This window comes from Brugia malayi (genome assembly GCF_000002995.4).
Source record: "Brugia malayi strain FR3 genome assembly, contig: Bm_v4_Chr4_scaffold_001, whole genome shotgun sequence".
NCBI classification, from domain to species: Eukaryota; Metazoa; Nematoda; class Chromadorea; order Rhabditida; family Onchocercidae; genus Brugia; species Brugia malayi.
In genome coordinates this window covers 12,609,170-12,635,330 of record NW_025062478.1, presented here as the reverse complement: position 1 = coordinate 12,635,330, position 26,161 = coordinate 12,609,170, and the positions used below count along the sequence as shown (strand labels likewise).

At 28.2% G+C, this 26,161-nt stretch overlaps 6 protein-coding genes across 7 annotated transcripts; 3 read left to right on the top strand and 3 right to left on the bottom strand.

Annotated features, from left to right (window-relative positions):
• Positions 1 to 815: 815 nt before the first annotated feature.
• Bm2968 (Phosphatidylinositol 3- and 4-kinase family protein) lies at positions 816 to 5,576 on the top strand (the record flags this gene model as incomplete). 2 transcript variants are annotated; one of them, XM_043082558.1, is made up of 8 exons in its annotated part: positions 816 to 834; positions 3,419 to 3,601; positions 3,817 to 4,022; positions 4,139 to 4,249; positions 4,390 to 4,568; positions 4,676 to 4,808; positions 5,171 to 5,323; positions 5,409 to 5,576. In XM_043082558.1, 8 exons carry the CDS (start codon positions 816 to 818, stop codon positions 5,574 to 5,576), a joined length of 1,152 nt encoding a protein of 383 aa, XP_042938492.1. The 2 variants fall into 2 exon arrangements, with proteins under 2 accessions (XP_042938492.1, XP_001896989.2); XM_001896954.2 differs by lacking the exons at positions 816 to 834; positions 5,171 to 5,323; positions 5,409 to 5,576 and having other exon boundaries at positions 3,427 to 3,601; positions 4,676 to 4,814.
• A 1,379-nt stretch (positions 5,577 to 6,955) lies between these two features.
• On the bottom strand, positions 6,956 to 10,310 carry Bm10274 (Uncharacterized protein; the record flags this gene model as incomplete). Its single annotated transcript, XM_001896956.2, has 7 exons — positions 6,956 to 7,071; positions 7,362 to 7,452; positions 7,877 to 7,959; positions 8,572 to 8,617; positions 9,454 to 9,603; positions 9,721 to 9,817; positions 10,204 to 10,310. The coding sequence occupies 7 exons, from the start codon at positions 10,308 to 10,310 to the stop codon at positions 6,956 to 6,958; spliced, it is 690 nt and encodes a 229-aa protein (XP_001896991.2).
• A 3,639-nt stretch (positions 10,311 to 13,949) lies between these two features.
• On the bottom strand, positions 13,950 to 14,438 carry Bm1389 (Uncharacterized protein; the record flags this gene model as incomplete). Its single annotated transcript, XM_043082557.1, has 2 exons — positions 13,950 to 14,154; positions 14,407 to 14,438. 2 exons carry the CDS (start codon positions 14,436 to 14,438, stop codon positions 13,950 to 13,952), a joined length of 237 nt encoding a protein of 78 aa, XP_042938491.1.
• Positions 14,439 to 16,788: 2,350 nt separating this feature from the next.
• Bma-sbt-1 (7B2, putative) lies at positions 16,789 to 19,253 on the bottom strand (the record flags this gene model as incomplete). Its single annotated transcript, XM_001896957.2, has 6 exons — positions 16,789 to 16,917; positions 17,414 to 17,537; positions 18,107 to 18,273; positions 18,435 to 18,496; positions 18,683 to 18,767; positions 19,173 to 19,253. 6 exons carry the CDS (start codon positions 19,251 to 19,253, stop codon positions 16,789 to 16,791), a joined length of 648 nt encoding a protein of 215 aa, XP_001896992.1.
• A 5,063-nt stretch (positions 19,254 to 24,316) lies between these two features.
• On the top strand, positions 24,317 to 25,326 carry Bm17838 (Uncharacterized protein; the record flags this gene model as incomplete). The annotated part of the gene is made up of 2 exons (XM_001896959.2): positions 24,317 to 24,370; positions 24,478 to 25,326. 2 exons carry the CDS (start codon positions 24,317 to 24,319, stop codon positions 25,324 to 25,326), a joined length of 903 nt encoding a protein of 300 aa, XP_001896994.2.
• A 49-nt stretch (positions 25,327 to 25,375) lies between these two features.
• Positions 25,376 to 25,809, top strand: Bm17837 (Uncharacterized protein; the record flags this gene model as incomplete). The annotated part of the gene is made up of 2 exons (XM_043082556.1): positions 25,376 to 25,434; positions 25,728 to 25,809. 2 exons carry the CDS (start codon positions 25,376 to 25,378, stop codon positions 25,807 to 25,809), a joined length of 141 nt encoding a protein of 46 aa, XP_042938490.1.
• Positions 25,810 to 26,161: the final 352 nt, after the last annotated feature.

The following is a 26,161-nucleotide window of genomic DNA, read 5'->3' as shown; positions in this document are numbered from 1 at the left end:
TGGTAGCAGTAAATGCTAGAAAGGAACATTTGGTCGATTCAACTCATATTTGAAGACTTCTCAGTTGTTTGTGAAGAAACTAGGCATGAATGATTTTTTGCCTTATTATTTGTTATTTTTATATGTTTTGAATTATCTCACACTTAAAATCAACTCATGGATTTGTCAATTTATGATTGATACTTTTTTTCAGAATTCCGTTCCATTTCATTTTTATATTTGCCAGTATCCCGTTGCTGCATTCATTTCTTTTGTTTCAATATTGGTTTCTTTTTTTTTTTCATGCAAAATCAGGCAAAATGTATGCGAATGTGTTTAACTATAGATTTTTTAAAAATTTATTCTCATATTTCCCACTTATCTTTATGTCACAAAGTGATACGTAAAAATTTCACTGTGAAGTTGCAGTGCTTTTTAATCATTTGCACAATTATTCTTGTTCAGAAATGTGCGAAAATTTGATTAATTTGTGAAAAGTATTATTATTTGGAAATATGCGTAAAAGAGAAATTGAAGGATTTAAGCATAGTCAAAAACAAGTCAAAGAAATTAATGCCAAAAAATTCCACTTACAAATTTTTTTCCTAGCTGTAACTCTTCCTTAAATAAATCACACTTCGATTTCTCTAATATAATAACACTATATGTTAGATATATCATTAATTTTTTGTCCGTAGTTACTTTTGCATTACTAGAAATTTAAATCTAAATACTTTACTAGGAATTTAAATCTTACTTTGTAGGCATCAGAAGCATTGATTGTTTCGAAAGTTTTTCCATTTCAGAGAAATTACAAAGGGCCATGGTGAAGCTGTATGTGTCAGAAATTTTCAGGTTTTCTTTTTTTTTTTTTTGCAAATTTTTATTGATTTTGCAACTGTCTGTCAGCTTGTCCTCTTTTCGACTACTTTTTGTAAACAAAATTTTGAGCATTCGTTCGGTAAGAGACTTCTTTTTTTAACTTAAGTTTTATAAATCGTCTCAAAATTCGTCATCATTTATCATTTTGATGTTACATTGATCTATCAGGGCATTATTCTTCATTCCTTTTTTTTTTTTTTTGTTTGCATAAAAAAATTTGATATGTTATTATTGGTTGGAAAAATGTGCCGAAGGATGTCGTATTGTTTGAGAAAAAATTTAAGATATATGTCATCGGATTTAAGTCGAGAAAAAAATAGCTAAATAGTTGCTTAAAAATTAATGAGTAATAGTTATTGTCTTGAAGAAAAAAAGTGTCAATATTGTAATAAAAAAACAAATAAATTTGCAGTACTTTTTATTTTTTGTTAGTTATTAATTCGGATTTATTGATCGTTATGGTTCAGTTGTAATTTAGCGCAAATTTCAGCAAAATTATTGTCAAAAAAAAAAAAAAAAGTATTACATGATTATATGAATTATGTGCTATAGTTCGGTGAATTGTTAAAATCCATGATGATTACTACCATAAATACGAAACATTTCACTTGTTTGTTAAATTTTTCGATTACAACTATATTTTATTTGTTAAGTGCTGCTTAATCATCATACTGATAAATGGTAACTTATTATGTTTAACAATACTATTATTCGTATGCGAAGAAAAAAGAAAAACTTTATAGATTAATTTTAGTATATGCTGATTAAAATCTCTAAATACATGTTTTGTAGAAATAAAACAGCGTTGTTTAATGATAATATTATCAGTCTGTGATTGCTGTAATCAATTAAGAGAAGTGACATTCTTTTTTTCTTTTTTTTTCTTTCATCAAGTAATATCAAGAACTAAAAATTAACATCAAAATAATGTGTGATTCATTTGCAGTGTGTTTGTATAATTTAGTGCAATTGATAAAATTGTTTTTTTGGTGAATTGAGCTTTTGCTAATTTAAATAATTAATTAAAATTTAGAAGAAGGAAATTTGGTTTGCTAATACAGAATGATATTACTAATTTGATTAATTTCCGTAAATTTTTGTCGCCCATTATTTTCTCCGTTGTTATTGTTATTGTTGTTGCTATTGCATACTAGAATTATTTATGAAAGTTTATTATAATATAACAAAAATATGCTATGGGATGTTTTTCATGTCAAAAAAATTCATATAAATATTCCAATAAAGTTTATTGTTTATTATTATTATTGTTATTGCGTATTACTGTTTGTTATTTTTGTTGTTTTTATTATTGTTTTGTTTGTATGTTTGTGTTATTGTTTTTGTTTGTCCTTTTTTTTTTTCTCTCACATTTATTGTATAATATATTAATATATGAATTTGAATTATAGAAAATGAAAATTCATGTAGCAAAAATTACCACGTATGATGTGAAAGAGAAAACTTTTACAATTATAATAGCAAAAAAAAAAAAAATTGCCCAAAAAATATTTTTACATGATTCAGATATTTTCTTTTTCTCTTTCTTCTTTTCCTTCTCGTCTAGACCAACCCCTTTTAATATTCTCGAGAAAGGGAGAGAGAGAGAGAGAGAGGGATGATTTTAGTATTAGTGATGTAGATATGAAGAATGAATGCTGAATAAATTTTTTGTGGTTTATAGTGAGGAAAAAATTTTAATAAAAATTTAATTCATGTTATATGTATTTGTTTTTTTTTTTTCCTCTATTTAATATATATGAGAAATGTGTTCCAGAAATAATGATAAAAAAAGACGGAAATAAAGAGAAATAATGAGATATAATAGGTCTTTAATTTATGATTGAAAAAAAAAAAAAAAAAACTTGCCCTATTAAGTGATGCTTTTAATAAAAGATTGGGAAAGTTATTCGATAAATATTTTATCTCATGCTTTATTGTTTATTATTATCATTACTTGCTTTTGTTGACTAACTTTTACTATTTAGTCTCCTTTTTTTTTTTTTAATTTTTCTGTTTATTTTTTAGTGAAATAATTCGTAATATTCATAAACCATTGTTGATTTATTTTCAATAGTGTATATTTGAAGAGTTGTATTTTAGAAAATATCGGAGAATTATTTTGGAAAGAAATTATTAATTATGGTATGATATAATATCGGAAATAATATAGAGATTGAATATATTAGAGTGATAGTTTATTATTATTATTATTATTATTATTATTAAAGTAATAGTGTATGTGGGTAATCAGGATTACGAAATGTTGATTATTTAAATTTTTTTGATATATTTGTAATAATTTTTCATCCAAAAAAAATTTTAGAAATATTTTATACGCAATATAAATGTAAAGTAAAACGTTTTTTTTTTTTTTTTTTTCCGGTTTCTTAATCATAGTAAATCATAAACTCGTTGGAAATATGCTTTATCTTTGGTAATCTTCTAACAGTCAATGTTTTAAAATATTGATGAGGTAATAATTTGACTGAATTTATGCTATTAAAAATATTCATTTTAAAATTTCTAATCATAAATTTAATTTAATTTATACTTACAGATCACAGAATGAAACGAAGACAACAAATTAAAATGTTTTGGCGTCGATTACATGGAGAAGATAATAAGTTAAAATTATTAATGTTTGATGTTGATGATGAAGATTTTGTGGAAAATTTGAATGATTGCTTAGAAGCATTCCAATGTAACATTCATCCAATTTTGATTCCATCCGGAAGTTCAGGTATTTCTTCAAATATTTTATCTACCATTTGATGCTAATATGTATATAATATATATGAATTATAATTAAATGGAATATTTATAAACATAAATGTACATTCGAGTTTAATCGTAATATTTTTCCCTGTTTTTTCTCTTAGCTGCTTACACTTAAACTATTCATCTTTTTTTGTATATGTTAAGCTGAGAGTTTTTTTTTTTTTTTTTCCTTTTTAGGCTCCTATTTTGTTCGAAATTTACAAGGCCGACATATTGGTGTATTTAAACCAAAAGATGAAGAACCATTTGCGGAAAATAATCCGAAATGGCCAAAATTTTTACAACGATTCCTCTGTTTTTGCTGTTACGGACGTTCATGTTTAATACCACTTAATGGTTATCTATCTGAAGTAGCTGCTTCATTGGTTGATGAACGGTTTCAGGTTCGTATAATTTATGCAAAAATTTTAATTAATTCTTTTAGAATTTTTTAATAACTGAAAATTGAAGCACATTTTATTCATCTTTTAATTTTATTTATTTATACATTAATTTATAGCTATACATTGTACCAAAGACTCGTATTGTTAAAATGGCATCTCCGGCATTCTTTTATCCACGACGATGTTGTTCAAAATCAGAAGTGTTTCCAAAAATTGGAAGTTACCAGGTAATCAATAATATTTTTAATCTACTAATGTTTCCCATTTCATAATATCTTAATTTTGTTGGAACATAAAAAGTTTCATTGTTCTCAAATTTCTTCCTTGTTATTTTTTAGAAGAAAATTGAATGTTAAATATATTTAAGCTCTTTGTTCATGGTTACAAACCCGCGTATGATGTGGTACCTGGTTGGGAGTTTATCGGTACCAATGATCCACTTACATCCCTCGAACGGAAGCGTTTCCTTGTTTTGTTTCAAAAAATGTGTGTATTAGATTATGTAATTCGGAATACTGATCGGACCATGGATAATTGGTTGATACGGTTAATTATTTATTTATCTTATATTTCAATTGTCCAAAATTTCTATTTTTTACTCGACATGTTGTGTTCTGTATATGTTTCAAGTTTTTTATTTAGCTTAATTTCAGGTATATACCGGATGAAACACTTGATATTGCAGCTATAGATCATGGCTTAGCATTTCCTGTTAAACATCCAGAAACTGCAACAGTTCTTCGGCCATTTGTATACGGCTGGGCAAATATGGATAGCACGCGAGAGGCATAATTTAAATTTTTTTTTTATCAGCTATTCAACTATCATAAATTAGTGTCCGAATAAATTGATAGTTTCAACGATATATTCCTTAATTGCTTAAAATGATTATCAATTTGTTGTTGCATACCAGACAAAATTTTTTCTAATATTAAAGTATAACTTCTCAGGAAGTAGCGAAGTTCTTTATTTTTTAATTTATTACTCTTTTGTCAATGAAAGACTTTTTCTCAAATTATGAAGATTGCAAATTAAACCCTTAAGTAAATGATTTTTTACGTAATTTTTCTCTACATTCAAATCATATGTTGTGATTTCTTTATAAATATTTTATTATAACTTTCCTGCTGAATTTGTCATATTTCCAGCCTTGGGATGAACAATTACGCGATCGTTTGTTATCTTTACTTACCCCAATGTTCGTTCATCGTTTATGTACGGAAATTAAAAAGCTCTTCATGATTGATACTACCAATAATAGATTTCTGATAAATAATCAATTGAAAGTATTCCGAGGACAGGTGATTTTGATTAAAATTATTCCACGATTAATTGATTAGAAAAATACTTAGAATATAATGGTGAGCTGTCCAAATATTTTTTCAGTTATGGAATTTACGCCTTGCTCTATTGGAAAATGAATCGCCGCTGAAAATGATTCAACGACCACTTCTTGTTGTTACTAAACGATATCGTAAATATCCGACATCCGATATTTGGGAAGAGTGTTTTAAAGCTAAAACTCCAGACTATTCGGGGAGACGGTGCTGTTAGTTTCAGTGTTTCGAAATGAAGTTCTAGAAAAAAAACCCTTCAAAAACAGCTGTATGTGTGATTTTTAATTTTGAAATTGAGCAAGAAGACCGTACTTCCCAAAAGTAACATTTCCCGAAAATACATTCCCTATCAGCAAAGTTAACAAGGTGGGATACAGCCAATCTTTTATTTCAAATAGATCCCAACGATTTTTTTGCCCACAATCGACTTACAGTCATTTCTTTACAATAAATACAGCAACGAATTTTTTTCATTTCCTTTTATGACAGATCAATAACATATTTGTGCAGTATTGTTACGAGACATGCATGTTTTGTAATTTTCATTTCTTTATGTTTGCTTTTTATGTTCTTTCGCCTCGATAAATCAATGATATATTTGTGCAGCATTGTTACCACGATTTTTATATTTTCTAATTTTCAGTTCTCTGCGCTTTACCATTTTCTTTCGCTCTTCTCTTATGTTAAAAATGCAACTTGAAATATGTATATTTCATGTAAACAGATAAAAAGAGCTGAATTTACATGGAGTATCAGTCACAGAAAAAAAAAAAAATAGTTCTGAGCATTTTAATTATTTCCTCTGTTTCGTAACTCTTCTATAATTTCTCATAGATTTTTGCTATGGATACGGATAAAAATTTGTAGAGATGTTTTCATCATTATTATCACTCTTAAATTAAATTTAAATTCTAAAAAGAAAAACAAGCCTTGCACTGGTCATCAACAATACAGCACCTAGAACGGTATTTACAAGTTCAAATACTGTAATGAAATCTTGATGCCTGAAAAGAAATAAAAGAAATAAAAACAAAAAGAAATAAAAAAAAAGATGAGAGGGAGATCTCATTGTGCTAATTTCTCTTTTCTCAATGGAATAGTATACAGATTTCTTTGCTAATGTTTCTTTCGGGATCTTTGATATTGGCTCTTGTTTTCTGATGACAATTCTAGTAAGCCTTACTTCAAGCTTTAAATGGTTTAAAGGAAGAATGGAATGCAAATATCAAAGACTACACGATTACTGTTATGATAATACTATTATTGCTGCATTTTGATCATCGAACAAATTCGAAAGTTACCAAAACTTCTGAATAATATGTCAAAATAATGCAATATTGTGAAGATATGTGGATATATTTTTCCGGAAACTCTTTTAGCCCTCTCTCTTTTCTTACTAAACCAAAGCATTCAAGTGTACTGTTATGCGTCATAATAGTGTAACACTGAGTTCAAAAAACATTAAGCAAACTTCTTACAAAGCACATCATTAGATACACTTCTCATGAACTAATTTATCATCACCTGGGCTCAAATATTCTACATAACTAATTTTTCACACTTAATGTGCTTTAGGATAATTTCAAATCACAACCACTATTTGCCCGTTTCTTCAGCAATTGCCTGTTGCAGCAAATTCATAATTTCCGTATGCAAACGATTCAGACGCATTGGACTTTGAATCATATCTAACTTCTTCCAAATCATTTTTGCTGAAAGTAGTACCGTAGACACTAAAAACATAGCAAATACTACACATTAAAAACATAGTAAGCTGTATGTTTCATTGAGAATCTATTTTTCCACTGTCCGAACATCCGATAAACTCAAATTCGAGTCAAACAACACCTGATTAAACGACAGTGCACAACCGCTTTCATTATGTCACAATATCCAACAAAATTCTGATGAATAATGGTAAAATTTGTTAAATTTCCAGTTGCGAGTTTTTTCCTCATAATTATATCACTGAACAGCCACCGAAATAAAATCTCAAACTTACCAAATAATTCATTCATTCCACCTTGCTGTTCATTCGGAACAGCTGATCTATAACTTCCAACTTCTAACGTCGACCCTATGTATGGCCTGCCCTGAAATGTGTTATATTATAACGGAAAAATATAAATTAGACAAATATCTACAGATTCTAAAAGTTTTTTCTTTTTCAAAGAATTTGGAAATTCTAAAAATTGTTCTAAATTCAAGCTGTGAACCCAATATTCACAAATGTAACTTGGCAGTTGTCAAAATTGCCCATTACAGTTGAATTTCAAAATAAGAACACTAAAGATCCTGCAATAAAACTAACACCATAAACCATAAACCGGTCTTTCATCAACAGGTGCTTGCAATAATAACTCCGAAACTGCCTATAGCTACTTATTAAGAAAGAAGCATTCACTGAGGGATGAATAAAGACTGAATATTAGAGAGTTGTGTATGCTCTTAATAAATATCCCACATCAGGGTATAACTAAACTAGTGCAAACTTGGGGTATGAACGAAACGACTTACGTCTAACTCAATATCACCACGTCCTGAAGTGAATAGAAACTTCGGTGGTTTTGGTACTGACTTTTGTCGTGTCCTTCCCTGCTCTGGAATATCAAAACATCCCACCATAAAATGAAACAGTAAAGTTCATCAAAAATAAATAACAGAAGAACACGTCGTTCTTTTAATCGGTGCGAACAGAGAAATGGAAAAAAGGAGGGAAAATACAAAACAAAAAACAAGGAACAAAAAATAAAAAAAGCAGATGTCTGTTCTTTAATTTTTTAAATTAGTTAAAGGGAAGTACTTCTTTGCTTTAAATGAAAATTTTTTTAGAAAAGTTTAAACGATATTTCAAGGTTCAAATATGTGAAACAAGATGTTCACATTTAATAAATTTGCACATTTCCCCACGTTAGTCTTCCGTAGGCCTTAGCATTTTTCATCAGTATTATCGCTACTAAATGCATAAATCCGGACCTATTACAAGAATATAAAACGTAATTCACATTCAAACTTTCTTGAATACACATTCAAGAACACTGTGAGTCTATAGCCAACTAATCTTTCCTAGGCATCTTTTAACCCTTTCATTGGTTAATGGATGAAAGTCTAGGTTTCATTGATTATTTTAATGGAAAAAATTTTTGAATTGTTAAATCATCGTTTTCTGTGAACTTTGTAAAATATGTTAAAACGATGAAAAAAACCAAAACCTTCCAACATCAAACGCGGCTTCGGTGGGCCTTCGTAAATGCGTTTCTGCAATTCTCGAATGCATTATTTGAAATTCAGAATTTGGTAAAGTTTATGGACCTCCAGCAGTAAATATGACATCAGCACTTGTTGCATGCATACCATTTTTGGTGAATGATGATATTAGTAGGGCATTTTCAAAAGATTACAGATTTTTTATATCATAAACATATATTACAAAGAATTCGAAATCCTTTTAAATTTCCTTCGTTTTTTGCTTTGCTTTTTAAACCGACCTATCTTCTCCTCCCGAGACCCCAACCAAAATAATTTATTAGAAAAAGCAAAAGCAGCAAAAGCAACTGCTGGCATTTTTAAGTTTAAATAGAATTTCTGGCCCTTCGACAAGTTAGCTTACAAACTGTTAAAAACCAATTTTGAGCAAATCTGCTGAAATAAAAAGAGCACATTACTAGTAATCCAAACAGTGCACATTAATAAAATATTTTTTATGTGCCTTTACCGGGTTTTTTTGCATTCTACAATTTCATTTTCAATTTCAAGAATTTTAAAGCGCTCCATCTGTAATCTTTTGCTTAGCGATCAAAAGTTATTATAAAATCAAACGTTGCTAACAACAAAACACTTTGAAATTTTTAAAGCGAAAACACCTTCGCAACGTTTGGAATATAAGCAAAACAAAGCTGTTCAAAATAATTTTTAAAAATAAGTTCCACACCTCATGTCTAGTGCGAGCTAGAAAGCATCGCTGGAGGGCATTTTTTGCATTTTTTTATCAGTTCTTTTTTTTTTCAAAACTAGATGTCTGAAACTAATAGGCAATCCAAATCGCTCGAGTGATTTTTATTCCAAAAAAGTGAAAAGTATAAAAAACTGACTACCTCTGATCCCGGATGACCAGGATGTATCGATGGTGTTGCTTCGTTGAAAAAGCCGAACTTTTGCGGTGGGAAATGATGGGGAGGTCCGGATGCATTAGGATATCGTGAGGACATCATTCGTGCGGCATTTGTTCCAACAGGATGTAGCGGCTGCAAATTATACAATTAAATGTGTATAATATCGGAGTATTGAATTTCATACATGGAAAATTTGCAACTGTAGTGCTGAAAAGCGAAAAGAGGAAATACGAGAAAAGAAAACATCACCCTTCCACCAGGATGGCCTCCACGCATTAGCATATACTGCTGTTGTTGATACGCCAATGACATTCGTCTCTTTACACCGCCACGCTTAGCATTACTCCTGAAAATGATATAATTTGGTAAAAATATTCCCGAGATATAATGAAAAGATCAACTAAACAAGCACTGTGTTCCCTGATGTGAAACATTGAGGAGCTATCTGGAAAAATGAAAGCATATTTTCTTGAAATTTATTGTGCCTGTGCAAGTTAATAAATATAAATAATAGGTAAGGAATATTCTATGAACTATTTTAGATGAAGAAATGTAACCTAAAAACAAAAAAAAAATGTGACTGAGAGAACTCAAATAACACACTCCGTCAAATATGTCCCTTTCGATAACAACTATAACTGTATAGTTGAAAAACAAAGAAGCATCGTATTTTGTTAAAAAAATTCATTTAGTCAATTGATTAAAATATAATTCTAATATTACACATAATACCTTTTTCTGCTCGATTGCTTCTCATTTATTACAATTTGATCACCATTTCGTCCTAATTTCACATCATTACCTGTTACATTCATACGACCACCAATTGTTGATGTCATATTATTAATCTTTGTTAAATAAGTGAGTAAGATATAATATAAGCGTATATGTCAGTGTTGTAAAAACGTATGTAACAATGTGTTTCTGAAATTGAAAATAAATAAAAAATTCATAAAATCAGTTAACAAAGAAGAAAAAAGAAGATAAGAGCATTTTAAAATCATATCATTCACTGAACCTGTATCTAAACACATTATCATATATTCGATTGTTTTAGCACTCAGTGTCTTTTTCTCACCTAATACATTCCACAATATTTCTTCAAGAAGAAGAAAGCTAATCACGTCACACCACGTCACGTCCACGCCACGTCCCACACCAACCAATACCACTACTGTCGTTGTCAGGATTGTCTCTCGCTTATCCTTCCTTCACAGTGCAACCCATTAGGTCTCTTATGCAACAGTATTATCTCAGAAGTACATGCACATGTCAAGATATCACTTAATTAAATCAAAAAAGGAAAGTAATTACACAAAGATTAGAAATATTTTCGTTGAATAAATACTGATAATTTGATAGATATGACATGTATCTATATATAATGTCGATTAAAGATTGGGAAAAATGGAAATATTAACTTTAGACTTAGAGTAATAGGAGGGAATAAGCAGTTAGAGAAAAAGAAAGACATTTGGTTGTTTCTTCTTTTTAACATAGGAGATGGAATGATCTGATAAAATTTATCAATTTTTTAGGTAAAGAAAACAAAAGGCAATGCTAAAGATGATGTTATTTCAGAGAGAAAGAGAGAAGGAAAGAGAGAGAGGGAGAGGGGAAAAAGAGTAAGAGAGCAGAAAAACGAAACTTTAAAGTATAAATGTATATAATGGTGAAAAACATTGTTACAAGACCTTCGAAGGCTTATTTTTTTAGTTTTGACATGTACTGATATCATATCACTGTATCAGCACTTTGATATGGTGTTATTGTTTTTTTTTTTTTTTTTTTTTTTGATTATTTTTGACGCTTTATGTTAACTTTAAACTTTAAAAGTTAACTTTAAAGCAAACTTTCATTGCAGAAATTAATTAAATCTGCAATTATAATTGATTTCAATTATTGTTTAAATATTAAAATTAATTTTAGTCACAATTCTAGATAGGATTACTTAAGAAATTTCGACAGTTTTTAAAAGTTTTAATAAATAAAATATTAAAAACGTTTTAATTTTTTTATTAATTCTGTTTCAATTAAAATCTGCTAATGCTGGAAAAATATAATTCATTTAAAAATGAAATTCAAATATCCATCAAGCACATTTTAAATTTTGCACAAGAAACGTTTTCATCATTAAGGAGGGATTTGTTTATGAAGTCGGAATTTCAAAAGATTCAATCAATGATAAATTACACAGAAGATGTGACAGATAATATCTTATTCATCTATAAAGCATTTCTGGACTTACGCCGAAAAGAACCGTTAATATGAATTCTGGCATTCAGTCGGTGTCGCGATATTAATGTAAAGCCATAATGAAGGATTACATTAATATCGTGACACTAATGTAATCCTTCATTATGGCTTACAATGTATATCAGCAAAAGATGTCACAATAGAATATGATTGCCCGTGGAAATGGGTACCCGAATGTAAATGGTTTTCCTTTATGCTCATTTTCAATATGAGAAATAGTAATTTCTCTATCAACATTTTAAAATATGGAATTGTATTTTCATAATGTACCCTATTTTTTTATTTTTTTCTTTTGTGTTCCTGTAATCTTATTTTTTTTTTTTTTTAAGTTTTTTTACTAAATTTTCCTAGAAGTGTTATTAAATTTTATAAACACATCAAATAAATTATATTTAGAAATATTTGAAAATCTTTATGTTAAGATTTATGTCAAAATTAAATTAGATTATCATTCATCTATTTATTCTGTTGTAAATGAATATTGTATCTAGTCCATTACTTTATTCTAAGTAATTTGTAAAATAGATTACTTTTGGAAATATTGTGAGTGAAAATGGGTAAGAATTTCTTCTTCTTTTGCATTACATTTCTATTGGATATAAGATTTGGCGCAAAATGTTCTTTAATGTGGAAAAGCAACGAATGTTGTGGTATGCTTAGAATAAAAAATAAATTCAACAGATGATAAAGAAAATTGAGTATTAAAAGTATTTTTCTGCTAAAAAATTTAGAAAGAAATATTTGTAAGTGAAAGAAATCGAATGGTTGCTATCCCGTTGCAATTGCTGCCGCGGAAATACCAAAAAATTTTGCACGTTTGTGTGTTACCCCTCTACTGGTGCTGGAATTATGTTGCATTCATTCATTGAGGTATGCGATTTCTATGTTTCATTTAGTTAGGATAAAAAATTTGTTCTGTCTTAGAATTTGATGTTGCAAATTTTGAACCAAACTAAAATATTAGTTTATTGGTTTAACCAAATTTTATTTTTTGTTTCAAGTTCTAAAATATTTCTTCTGTCCCACACATTTAGGCGTTTTTCATTTGAATGTATCAGATTAATGCATTAATTCAACGAAAAAAAAAATTGTAATACATAAGTTAAAAAATTGTAGTACAAATATTTAAAACAAGTGTGGTTATTTCAATAATAAATATGCATTCATTATTTCAGACATTCATTCTTCTTTTTGATTAATAAAATTTCGTTCTCATTTCATAGATGGCGCATGTATGGTTGTAAAGCTCCATATCATCTATGTTGGAAAGCGCTAAATGATGAAGTCCAATGGATTTTCAGTCATATCAATGTTAAAAGTGATTACATTTTACTATAGATTTACTAATTGAAATGATTTTGCTCTACTTTATCATTAAATCAGATAGAAACTATTGTGTTGGTCAAATTGAATTGCTGGAGCAAAAACTACAGTGACTTCCCTATTCTTTCTTTCTTATGTGATACATATTTCAACACTTTTTTTTTTCCCAACAAATTTATCTTTGAATCGTTGTTCATGTACGTTAACTAATTATCAAAACATCGTTGAAATTTTTATAAATGGGAAAAAAAAAACTTTTGATTGAAAAGTGCCATAATTCTGTTGTTAATAATTTCTACATTTCCTAAAAATCCAAAACATAGTTTTTGAAATAATTTAAAGTTGAGAAAAAAATTAATATAAAACAATTTTATATACAGAAGTTTACAATCAAAAAATATTTACTTATTAAGAGATATTTAATTAATCAAGTGTTATTTTTGTCCAGTTTACTTATTATAATCTGAATAAAATGTATAAAATTTTAATAAATATCGCAACTGAATAATTTTTGAAAAATTATTATAAAACTTTTTGCTCTTTTATTTTAAGAAAAATTATTATTAAAAAAAAAAAAAAAAAAACTTGAATTTCCTGTCTTTATTTTTCTTATTGCAAAAATTAACAAAAAAAAAAAATAGTAAAAAAAATTTATAATAAATTCAAGTTTAATTTTCAATTTGTTATGGCAAATTCAAATTAACAAGTAAGTAGTTATCACTAATTTTTAAAACGAAATAATTGAAAATACTTCTTAAGTAAAAGTTAAATCCAAGTATATTATGAAAAAAAAATAATTTATAACTCTTTTTTTTTTCAATTTTTCATATTAATTCATATAATTCTTAGATTACTACAAATGTTTTCGAAAACTAAAACTTATTACATTCAATTTTTTATCAAAAATTCAAAACAAAAAACGAAAATACCTGAGTAACTGTTAAAATTTTTTGATAAGAAACAATACGTTCGAGTCGTCTAGATCGTCGATTAATTTCTGATAAGATATCAAGATTTGGTGTACGATGAAGCACTGCTGAATTGTTAGGAATTGTTCTTCGTTGAATTTCAAACTGATACGGTCGATAAAGACGATATGATGATCTGCACGTATATAACGTATCAACGTCACGGATAAACGTCATTATGAAGAATTTACGTTTGCAAATTGTTGAATGAAATAAATATACGATTGCTTTATATGAACATGAAAATCAATTAATCTTCATTTCAATCATTTGTATTTAGTAAAATTTTAAATTAACATATAGATTAAATTTAGGATTGTAAATGATATTTGAATAAATAAACTAAATAAAAATTAACTACTGATAAAATAAATGAGAAAATGAAAACCTTTTAAGATAGATGGGCGAAGCGTACTGCATAGGTCCATTACTTTTGTTATAAAAGCATTAGCATCAGAAAATAGTTATCGATGTTTTTAATCGACTAATTCAAAATTAATTATCTAATAAAAATTACATCTGCAAAAAAATTAATTAACAAAATTTTGCATCATTCAAATTATTCCATTCTAAATTACTTTCAGTAACAACAAGGAAATATGAATTTCATTCTAATTTTATACATATTTTTCTGTTATGGAAATGAAACTAACAAAATAAAATATCGAAATGTTTAAATGTGTTAAAATAAATATTAATTTAGACCAATGATTACTGAAATATGCAAATTTTTTATTCATAGATAAATAAGATTTGTTGAAAAGAAGGTAATAATAATTAAATTTGTAATTTAAATTTGCTTCAAAATTTATGGAAGTAATTAAATGCTCAACTAATTGTTTTATCTTTTTCATTCTTCTGCAGTTAATTTTCTTTCTTTTTTCTTTTTTTTTTTTGCGTGGGAAGAGAAAGATAGCAAAAAGAAGATTTATATTTATTAAATTTGTATTTTTTAAAATTAATAATATTACATGTTGCAAAATGTATTCATTACATCTGTGTAAAGTATTTTTAATTAAATCTTAATAATAACAAAAAAAGGAAATTTGATTAATTTACGGTTTATATCTCAAAGAAGATAACTTGGAAAAGAGAGAAATTTAATTAAATTTGTTAGGTTTATATGAAAATTTGGAATGCATAGAAATTTTGCCTTTTAAACAGATTATAAACTTAATTATAAAAAATATAATTAATTAGCAGAAATCTGCTAATTATCCGTCTTGTTCTAATTCAATAATGTTCAGTTGTTCCATTGAGATGAATTATCGATGAGTGATATTTTAAATGAATTGAATTGCTATTTATTTCAATTGATTAAATGAAATCATTACAAATCAATGAAATGACTTTATATTGATTTCACATTTTAAATTATAATTTCTTTCTGCCAATTAATTAATTATGGATCATTAAAGCAATCAGCCTAAATTATTTCAAGCAATGAATTAATCTAACATTTTCAAATTCCCATCATGAAACTTTCTCTTTGGTATGCTGTTTTGGAAAAATTAATATTAATAGAAAACCACTATTTAATTCCAAAAAAAATCATGAAATTATAAAAATTCATATACATATATACATATAAAAATTTATAGTAATATTTTTATGTATATAATAAAAAAAAAAACTAATTTTAAATTTATATATATATAAATTTATACAACAAACCTGATTTTTTAATGAAAAAAGAAAAAAAAAACTACTGAATGCATTTTTTGATTTCAGAAGAATCATATTGAAATTAGGAATTGAAACAGTTACTAAAAATTTAATAATTGAGTTTTAAACACTATTTGTGTCGCGAAATCAATTAAATTTTAAAGCTATCATGGTTTTATATCATTTTTGCAATAAAAATTAATTTTTATATCAAATTTAAAATATGAATATTAAGAAAATGCTGCAATTTGTATTAGTTTTTCTATACAGTAACTAGAAAATAATAAGCACTTTGGTATTGTGCCATTGTACCAGTGTTTGATATCATATCAGCGTTTTACATCTCGTTACATTTTATTTATATACTACTACTATAAGCTTTTTTTATAATTATTATTAGTCTTTTCGTAATTTAATTAGCGAATCATATACTTAAAATATATCAGCCTATGATTATTTACAAAAAATAAACAAACAAGCAAACAAAAAATGCTATGCAGATAACAGATAACTTGCATAATTACATAATTTGTATTTTAATAATTGTTAGCTATTGTTATGCTGATTAGGAAATAGAATATTTTTTAGCGATGTTATGTTACTTAATCAGATAAAAAAAGAGTAAAAAAAAAAATTTAAAAAAAGAACTTGTAAGCCTATGTATGAGAAATACTGATAAAAAGTAAGAATTAAGTTGATAACTAGTAGTCATAAAATATTGAGCCAAGTAATTACTCTATTAATACTATTAAAGTTGTCAAACAGATAAACATCATATGACCCCTACTTGTTTGAATAAGTTATGCAAAAATTTTAGTTGTAATACTTGATATAATTAAATTTTATCAAATTACAAAAGAAAAAATTTGGGTAAAAAAATGAAATTAAAAATTTTTGGTTTATATTTTGTGTAAACATATTATATATGTTATAGACTAGGAAAATAAGAAAATTTATTAGGATTATCATTAAAACAATTAATTTTGAAAAGATCATTTTTGTTGAAAAGAATCACAGGGTTGCTTTCCTTATAACCATCGAGTGTTGTTGAATAATCAAAACAATCATTTGATATTTTTGATATTACACATCTGATCAGTAGTTATCATTGCCATATATTTCGACCATCTTTTTTAATCACCGATTTTAAAATTTCACCTTTGAAGTATGGATTCTGTTGATTTTGAGAATGTTGAATGGATATGTCATTGATAGAACGCTTTCGACGAGGTTCCTGAAACTCTAACTTTTATTTCTCAAATTCTATTTCAAAGAATCAAATAAAATTTGATGAGAAAATGTTTGGTAAAAGTGGTAGAAGTAAAAAGCCAGATGTTTGGTAAAAGTAAAGAAATTTTAAATTTGCATTCATATCTTAAAAACTCATTTTCTTTTATTGATTATAGAAAACCTAACAATCCTAAAATGATTTTTATCGTCCAATTTTTTTCCTTTTTTCTTTAATGAAGAAGTTTTTAAATCGATCAATGGTAAAAAAATTTATATCATATTAATATTTCGAGATTTAATAAATATTACCAAACACTAAAAAAAAAAAAAAATGGAATTCTGCAATTGGTTAAACACTCAGATTTAAACACTTAAATATATGAATTTAACTTTTTGAACTAATACTTTTAATTTTAATTTATGAATTCAAATATGCAAATAATTTCTGCTGCTTAATTGTAAAAAAAAAAAAATCATCCTCTCTTACGTCTTACACTTACCATTGCTTGTGATCGTTTTTCATGAAATTTTTTGGCAATGAGAGTTTTATGCAATCCTTGATCATTGAGAATACTTTGCAAACTTTCCTCCATCAATTCATCATCAATCTTTTTGTCTGGACAACTGAAAACTATCACCTATTCGCTAAACTTTAGAAAAGAAAAAAAAAAAAACAGCAATAAATGTTGACAATACGTAAGCAATAGAAACAATTAGTGAGAAAGGATAAATTAAGGAGGACATTATTGATTTAAATTATGAAAATATGTTTTGAAATCATTGATAAGATCTAATCGATGAGTAAATTTAAAGTAAAAATTGAACTTGTGGCATTATTAATTTGCTTTTTATTGTTGTATTTGTCTTTGTGTTATTAGAAGTGTTGTTTTATAATAAATTTTATTTTTATAATATTAATTATTTTACTATATTAATCTATTATTTATCTTAATAATTTGATGCTTCTAAGATGATAATAACACGAATTTATTTGATAGTTTACTTCAAGTAAAACAAATCAATGAGATATTTTCTTTTTATAGTATGATACATTCGTTAGACATTTTAGTTAACAAATTTATCATGTAAACTATTACACTAATCATCTTTACATCATTATTTATCTTATCATATTGTTTATCTTTTATTTCTTTTTACCCAATTTCATTCCTTTATCAATAATTTATGCTTACTTGAACATATGTTCCTGATCACAAATGCATGTTTGTCTGGCTTGATAATTTCGTGAAAATTCAGCACTATTTTCAAATTCTTCCAAGCAACCATCCGCTGCTGTATAACCTAATGGGCATGGATTTGGTGGTTCACAATAGGATGGCAATATGTTGTCGCTTTTAACCTGTAAGTTAGTAAATCTGAAGCTTCAATAGTTCTTACCTTGGTGCTTCTTCGGCCCTTTGAATGTGAGGAAGATGTCGAAGGATTTAACTATAAATGAATCTCGCATTTGCTGAAGAAATCAGAATAATGATGTGCCTCCTTTTTTGGAAACAAGCTCACCTTTTCTCGCTCTTCAAAATCCGAATCAGGTCGCAGAAGTTGTGAACCTTCACCAGCTCCACCTGTAACTGATTCCGCTTTCAGTTTATCATGTCTTTGTATCCCTGTTAAACTGGTATCTTTCATTATGTATTCAATCTGGCAAATAACAAATTTAGCTAACATAGGAACAAAAGAATTCTAGCGCGTTTTTATAGTAGTGAATCTACGAATTTCCAGAAATTCCTAAAAATGAAAGTTTAAAATACCTGTCATGTATTTGTGTCCGAAAGCTAATGGACTTGGAATGGTTTCAATGCCACGGCTTATCAAACCAATAAATTCAGGTAGATCCTGAAAAAAAATTTATGGCAATGGTAATAATTTTATGTCATTTATGGTAATCAATAACAAAAATGTCAACATCCAATTAGAAAAACAAGCAATGTTCTGATTGATGGTAATCACATTTTATAGTGAATTTTATAATCATAAAGATATATGAATTGTAACAGTGTTATGAATCTTAACCTTTTGTCTATAATTGTATTTCAATCGACAAAATTATTTTTAACACTTGCTGAAGTCGTTATAATTTTGTAACCCATATATATATATATAATTGATAGTAGTATTTTTAGTTGAAAAGTGAAAAAAATCCATGAATTTTTTTCAGATGGAATAAAAGCAATAAATTTTATGCTAATTCAAATTTTATTATCGAAAATACAAAGAAAGGAAATAAAAAAAAAAAAAAACCTGATGTGATAAATCAATTCCCTCCGTATCGTCAAAACAAGCAAACAAGTTAATAACTACTGTTAAGAGGAGTATTGCCATTACTGATTGCAAATAATACTAGAGCATAAACAAATGAAAGGATTGAGGCAGCGCAACCGCACAAGCGGCTCGGCTCTAGTTGCTTTAAATAAGACGAAAGGCCATATTTAAATATCGATAGTAAGCCTTAGTGATGCCTAGAATTCAGTGTTAGAAAAAAGTCGATGAATAACGGCGATATACACATTGGAGAAAGGGACGCATGGAAAAGATGTATATTTAATAGAATAGCTTAAAATCACTATACATGTTTCATCTGCCATTCTTAAAAGTGGTAGTTCGTCGATCGATTACGTACGTACGTGAAGGGCTTCTTGGGTGAAAATGTAATAAAGACTTAAACATCGCATAAAAAAGAATATTTAATATAATTCTAATAAAATTTTTGTTAGTTGTTTAAGTATTACTGTCAATTTAGAGTTTGATCTGATCAGACATGCTGCTAACTATTATTTTGAACTTCGTTTGGAATTAAAAAATATTATGAAAACCTAGAAAGTTAATTACCATGCAATATATAATCTCGTATAAAAATTTGCTTACTGATAGTTGCTCATAAGAAATAACACAGCTGCTGCTTGACAAACTTCTCTAAGCAAGCAAATAAATAAGTTATTTCAAGAATTTTCTCATAACGTCAAAATTTGAAAAAAGCTGATACCTGCTGTAGAAATAAATTAAAAAGAACTTACTGAGCGAAACTGTGGAAGAAGATTTATAAAAACCATCAATTATTCTATAAAATATTGTTAAAAAATCGTATGTGTAAATGCTCATTCAGATAGGAATAGTAAACAACGTGTATTGATAACTTACGTATACGTAGAATATGATAATAGCAATCATTTTTAATTCTTTACACTGAATAATTTCATTTGCTATACTGCATTGGTTGGAAGCAATTTATGCAGAACAGTTGTGACATTTTTTGCTCCAATTTTATTTCATTTCGCTTCAATTTTTCCATATTTTCAAATATATGCAATATTAGTCAGAGGGAAAAATTTCAAAAGTCAAATTTGTTATTATGCAATTACAAGCTTAATTTGTGTTACAGTATTGCAGAATACAATTGCATTAACTGAAATGGTGCTATCGATGTTTGTCAAATTGCTAAATTAATTGTTAAAATTTTAATTAAGCAAATTACAGATTGAATGACACAATTCAATCTATTCATGAAACTCATTCACAGTATACCGACTATTTTATTCTTCGTCATAATCCATTTTTGTCATTTTTGTTTCTTTAGTAATATCAAGAATAAAAAAAAAAATCTGTATTTAAAGGTGAAAAGAAAGTAGTGAAGTATATTTTGTCCTTTTCACTGAAATGCTTCGACTGAGTTATTTTTTATACTCAAATTTGAAATAAATACCAGTAGTAATTTCACAAATTCTCTTCAACTTTTACAAGTTCTATTTAAAATTCTATTTTAAGTCTTTTGCGTCTTTTGCACTACAGAGTCAATCACTGCTTTCATTGCATTTTTTTGTCGTCACACAATAAAATGAGCTAATTAATTATAAATAATGATTAAATGATTTTGGCATTTATAACTGCAGAATGAAGAAAAGAAGCAATTATGCAAATTCCAGCAAATAAAGCAAATTTAATTGAAACGATTAGAATATATGAAGTTTATATCAACTAGTAAAATCAGGTAACGAAAAATTCTAAAAAATGCACAATTATGAAAAGTGAGAGCTAATAATTTTATGAATTTTCCACTCCAGCAGAAATAGTTAGATGATATGTTTGATTTTTTATGCCACAGTACTTTCCCATATACCTCTTCAAATCTTTCGCTCACTCGAAACTTTTATTGTTTGCCTATCAATTATTCGATCGCTCAACAATAAAAATATCACAACGCATATCTGTTTAACCTGCATGTTTTAATGATTCTGCATTATGCGTTTTCAAGTCAGATTAGTACACTAAGTATTTTTAGTGAGTGGAATTCTAAATAAAAATAGAACAATTGAAACAGAATTTTGAATGCTAATTGACAAATAAAATTAATGGATAAAATTTTCGTTGCGAATTGCACAGTTAGTTGTATAATCCAATATGAAATGATATGCTGCGATTAAAAAGATTCTTTTCTTTTCCAAAAATTTACTTCTATGTTATCAATGGAATAATCGCTAAAAGAATACATATAATCAATTTTGTTTCATTAGTATTTAACAGCATTAATACTTATTCTTTGTGCATGGCATGCAGGGTTGCATGTTATGCAGGCACCGCCAGGAAATTTATTTATTCTAACAAAATAAATAATAAGGTAGGAAAGATATGACACATTATATGTGATTAAGAGGAATAATTGAACATAACCGATAACTATAGTAGCAGCGATAATTATTTTAAAAAAGGATAAGTGACTGGTGAAGAATATAAATAATTAACAACAACAGAAATAACAATGCTTATTTCTTCTTTTGAAAATAAAGAGAAAAGCGTAAGCTTTAATGATTCCACATGTGTGATTTCAATTTGTCTTTAGACCAAAAATCCTTATTGCATACAGTGCAGGGATAGACAGGTCTATTTATGTCATGATTTATCATATAAGTCCGCATATCCTGTTTTCTCGAACAACTTTTCCGGCATACCGGACAACTGTGCGGCTTCTTACGAATATGGGTCGTTATATGCTTTTTCATAGTTGCTACCTCCTTTCGACATATATACATATATATATGACAGCGCCGTTTCTTTCTTGTGCTTTCTTTTTTGCTTTGATGGTTACCTCCATCTGTTTCGATTGAAACGAACCGTTGAAGTCTTATTATCACTCACTCTCTCCCTCCACTGACAGGCCTCCCCTTTCTTGTTTAATTTGGAGCTGATGGATCAAACGGTTCTGTTTTATCCTTTTATGCTGCCTCAAATAGCATGAAATTGTTAATCTGTATAAAATTTCAAAACTCTAAGGCACTGCAGCGCTATGTTGCATTTTGTTAACTAAGGTGGACTCACAGTAGTTTTGAATATTGCTCAGTTGAGAAAGGAAGAAGAAATACATGCAATGCATGCCAATGAAACTAATTTCTTGCCAATTCTGAAAAAAATTCAAATTTACTTTACCACTGCTCATAATAAATAATAATGCTGTTATCTGAGAAATGCATAAAGGAAAAATTCCAACAATGTATATTTTTCAAATTATATTATATTATTTATAAATTTATCATCGAATCCCAAAATCCTTCTCATAACGCGAAACCTTGAAAAGTAATTAAAAAGAGTTAAATGAAGTATAATTTACTTTTGAGGTTTGTAGAGAATTTGACAGAGATCAATAGATCACTTCTGTTAGATATTGTTAGACAATCGCATGTATGTATAAATGCTTGTTAAGATGGGAGTGATAAACTACGTATATTGATAAGTTATAATTTCCATGTATAATAATATAGGTAAAATAATAATATGAAATATATAATAATATGTTAATGGCAATCATTGTTTACACTAAATAATTTTATTTTAGCTATTATATTGCATTTTTGGGAATAATTTATGCAAAACAGTTGTGACATTTTTGCACAACTTTGTTTTATTTTGCTTTCAGTTAACGCTTCAGCGTTTTGTTCTACATTCTGGAAGGTTAACAGACAGATTAAAATTATTAACGGTAGTCAAATAATTGTTACATACAGTCAAGAAATAAAACAGACCACTCCAAGCATCCAAAAATATTTTTTCCTTTTCTTTCTTACATTTTGTTGTGATAATTTGGATTGGAAATTTATCTTTTGCAAAGCAAAGAATCCACCTGCATTTACAAACGCTTTGTAGCTAAAATGATTAATGCAGGATAGATGAGTCTACAGAAAACACAGCGAAACATCTTGCTGGGCGACACTATTTGCAAATCTGAGCTCGTGTATCTTCCAAAAGAAAGTCACAACGTTATATCTCACTGTTTGAGATGAATTTATCCAAGACGGAGGGATAATTCCAGTAATCCTTGTACCTCTTTTCTGGGGGCATTTTCTATTTCAGTAGATAGTGGCAATTTCGCCACACAGCATAATCGTAGAATCAGAATCGAAGACAATGATCCTTCATCCTAGAGATGTGACCATCCAACCACAGTGGATAGCATGATATCTGTATTAATGATGCCTGCTTGTTGGAGGATAACAACATTGGTTATATGTTCAGTCCAATGGATGTTAAAATGTTAAGGTGGCAATACTGATAGTATCGTTCAAAGAGCGTACAATACAACACTTATACAATAATATGTATAAGAGATTGCTGGCGGAACGGATCAGAAAGCAATCACCTGATATCAGTACGAATTTTCATGTGTTTCTTTTATCTTATTCGTTGCAGTTACGTGCCCATTATTATTCCATGTAACTTTTGACTATCGTCAATAATTTTAATCTGTTTATTAACCATCCAGAATGTAGGAAAAACGCTGAATTTTTTTGAAAAAAATATGAATGAAACGTTAAATAAAAACGAAATGAAACAAAATTGTGCAAAAAATGTCACAACTGCTTTACATAAATTATTTCCAGCAATGTAATATACCAGCTGGAATAAAATTACTCAATGTAAAGGGTGATTGTTGTTATCATATTATTATACATACTATTATTTTTTATGTATTCTAATATTATTAATATATTACATATTCTATTATCATTATTAAACCTATATTATTATATGTGGACGTAAGTTATCAATAGACATAGTTGGCAACACAGTTTGTCACTCCTACCTGAATAAACCTTTATACACACGATTCTCTAACAATAACATTACCTAACAGAAGTGATCGCGTGGTCTTTGTCAAATTGTCTTACAAATTTCATTCAGTAAGTTCTATTTTATTTATTTTTACAACTGTCAGCTCTTTTCAAGGTTTTCGATTTATAGGAAAATTTTTGAAACTTAATGATTAATTCGTAAATAATCTAATATATTTAGAAAAGCATTTACTTGGAAAAATTTCTCCTTTGCACATTTGTCAAACAGCAGAGGTATATCTTAGAATTTGAATTTTTCAGAACTGGCAAGAGATTATTCTTATTGACATGCATTTCATCTATTTATTCTTCTTCCTCCAATTAAACTATATTCAAACTACCGTAAGTCCACTTAAAATTAATAAATACAACATAGCGCTAAGGTATAGTGTTGTCAATATCCTGGAAATTAAAATTTTTGCACATACTATAATTTCATGCCATTTGAGGTAGTGCAAACGGACCAAACAGAACTGTTGGATTTGTTAATATCAAAAGTGAAAGGGGAAGGAGATGGATCACAGGGCTTATCAATGCAAAAAGAGAGTGATGAAGAAATTGGATTGCAAGTGTTTCAAACAAAACCCTTGGATTTATCAATTCCAAAACTGAAAGAGGAAGGGAATAAATCACAAAGCTTATCAATGGAGGGAGTAAGTTATGAAGGAATTAAACCGCAGCGACAGCCCGTTCCAATCGAAACTTTGATGGATGTGATGGAACTATCGAAGCAAAAAGAAAGCACGGGAAAGAAACAATGCTGTGATATATGTCAAAAGAACGTAGCAAATATGAAAAAACATACGATGACTCATAGCGGTGAAAAGACATACAGTTGTCCGGTATGCAAAGCAAATTTCGCTCGCTTCTGGGATATGGAAAAACATATGATGACTCACATTGGTGAAAAGACATACAGTTGTCCGGTATGCAAAACAAATTTCGTTCGCTTCTGGGATATGAAAAAACATATGATGACTCATATCGGTGAAAAGACGTATAGTTGTCCGGTATGCAAAAAAAATTTCGTTCGCTTCTGGGACATGAAAAAACATGTGATGACTCATATTGGCAAACAGCCGTATAGTTGTCCAGTATGCAAAAAAAATCTCTTTCGCTTCTGGGATATGAAAAAACATATAATGACTCATATCACTGAAAAGACGTACAGTTGTCCGGTATGCAAAAGAAATTTCGCTCACTTCTGGAATATGAAAAAACATACAATGGCTCATATCGGTGAAAAGGCATACAGTTGTCCGATATGCAAAAAAATTTCGTTCGCTTCTGGGACATGAAAAAACATATGATGACTCATATTGGTGGGAAGACATACAGTTGTCCGATATGCAAAAGAAATTTCGTTCACTTCTGGGACATGAAAAAACATATGATGACTCATACCGGTAAAAATCCCTGCATTTGTCCGGTATGCAAGAGAAGTTTCTCTTATTTCTTGCATATGAATGGACATGTAACGAGTTATACGCTCGAGAATTCGAAAATTTGCCCAATGTGCAGAAGAAATTTCGCTCACCTCTCAAATATGAAGAATAATATAATGACTCATATTGCTGCGAAGCCGGAGATGAACGGTTTAATGAAATTACCAAAGCAAAAGAAATGCATGGGGAAAGAGCCCTGCCATAATATGTCAAAAGAAAGCAGTAAACATGAAAAAGCATATAATGACTCGTAGCGGTGGAAAACCGGGTAGTTATCCAGCGGTATTCGGGAAAAGTTGGTCAAGAAAACGTGAAAGTGTACCTGGTAACTCATAACATGAATAGATCTATCTACCAATGTACTGTATGCAGTAAAGCTTTTTTCTCTAAATCTACTTCGATATCACACATGCGAAATTATTAAAGCTTACACCTTCTAAAATGAAATGGTTGTTGATATTTGTATTTTCTATTAGTCAAATTATTGTTAGTTATTCCTTCCTTATTTTGTTGGCAACAGTTTTATTATTGTTAATATTGTGATTGGTTGCTTGTGAGCAACTTATTTTTAGTCTTATATGCATATTAGTGTAGTATTTTCCACTTTTTTATTGTCTTATTTTAATGAACAAATTTCTTTGTTGTGCATAAATATCAAACATGTTGCATGCTATGCTCAATGATGAAG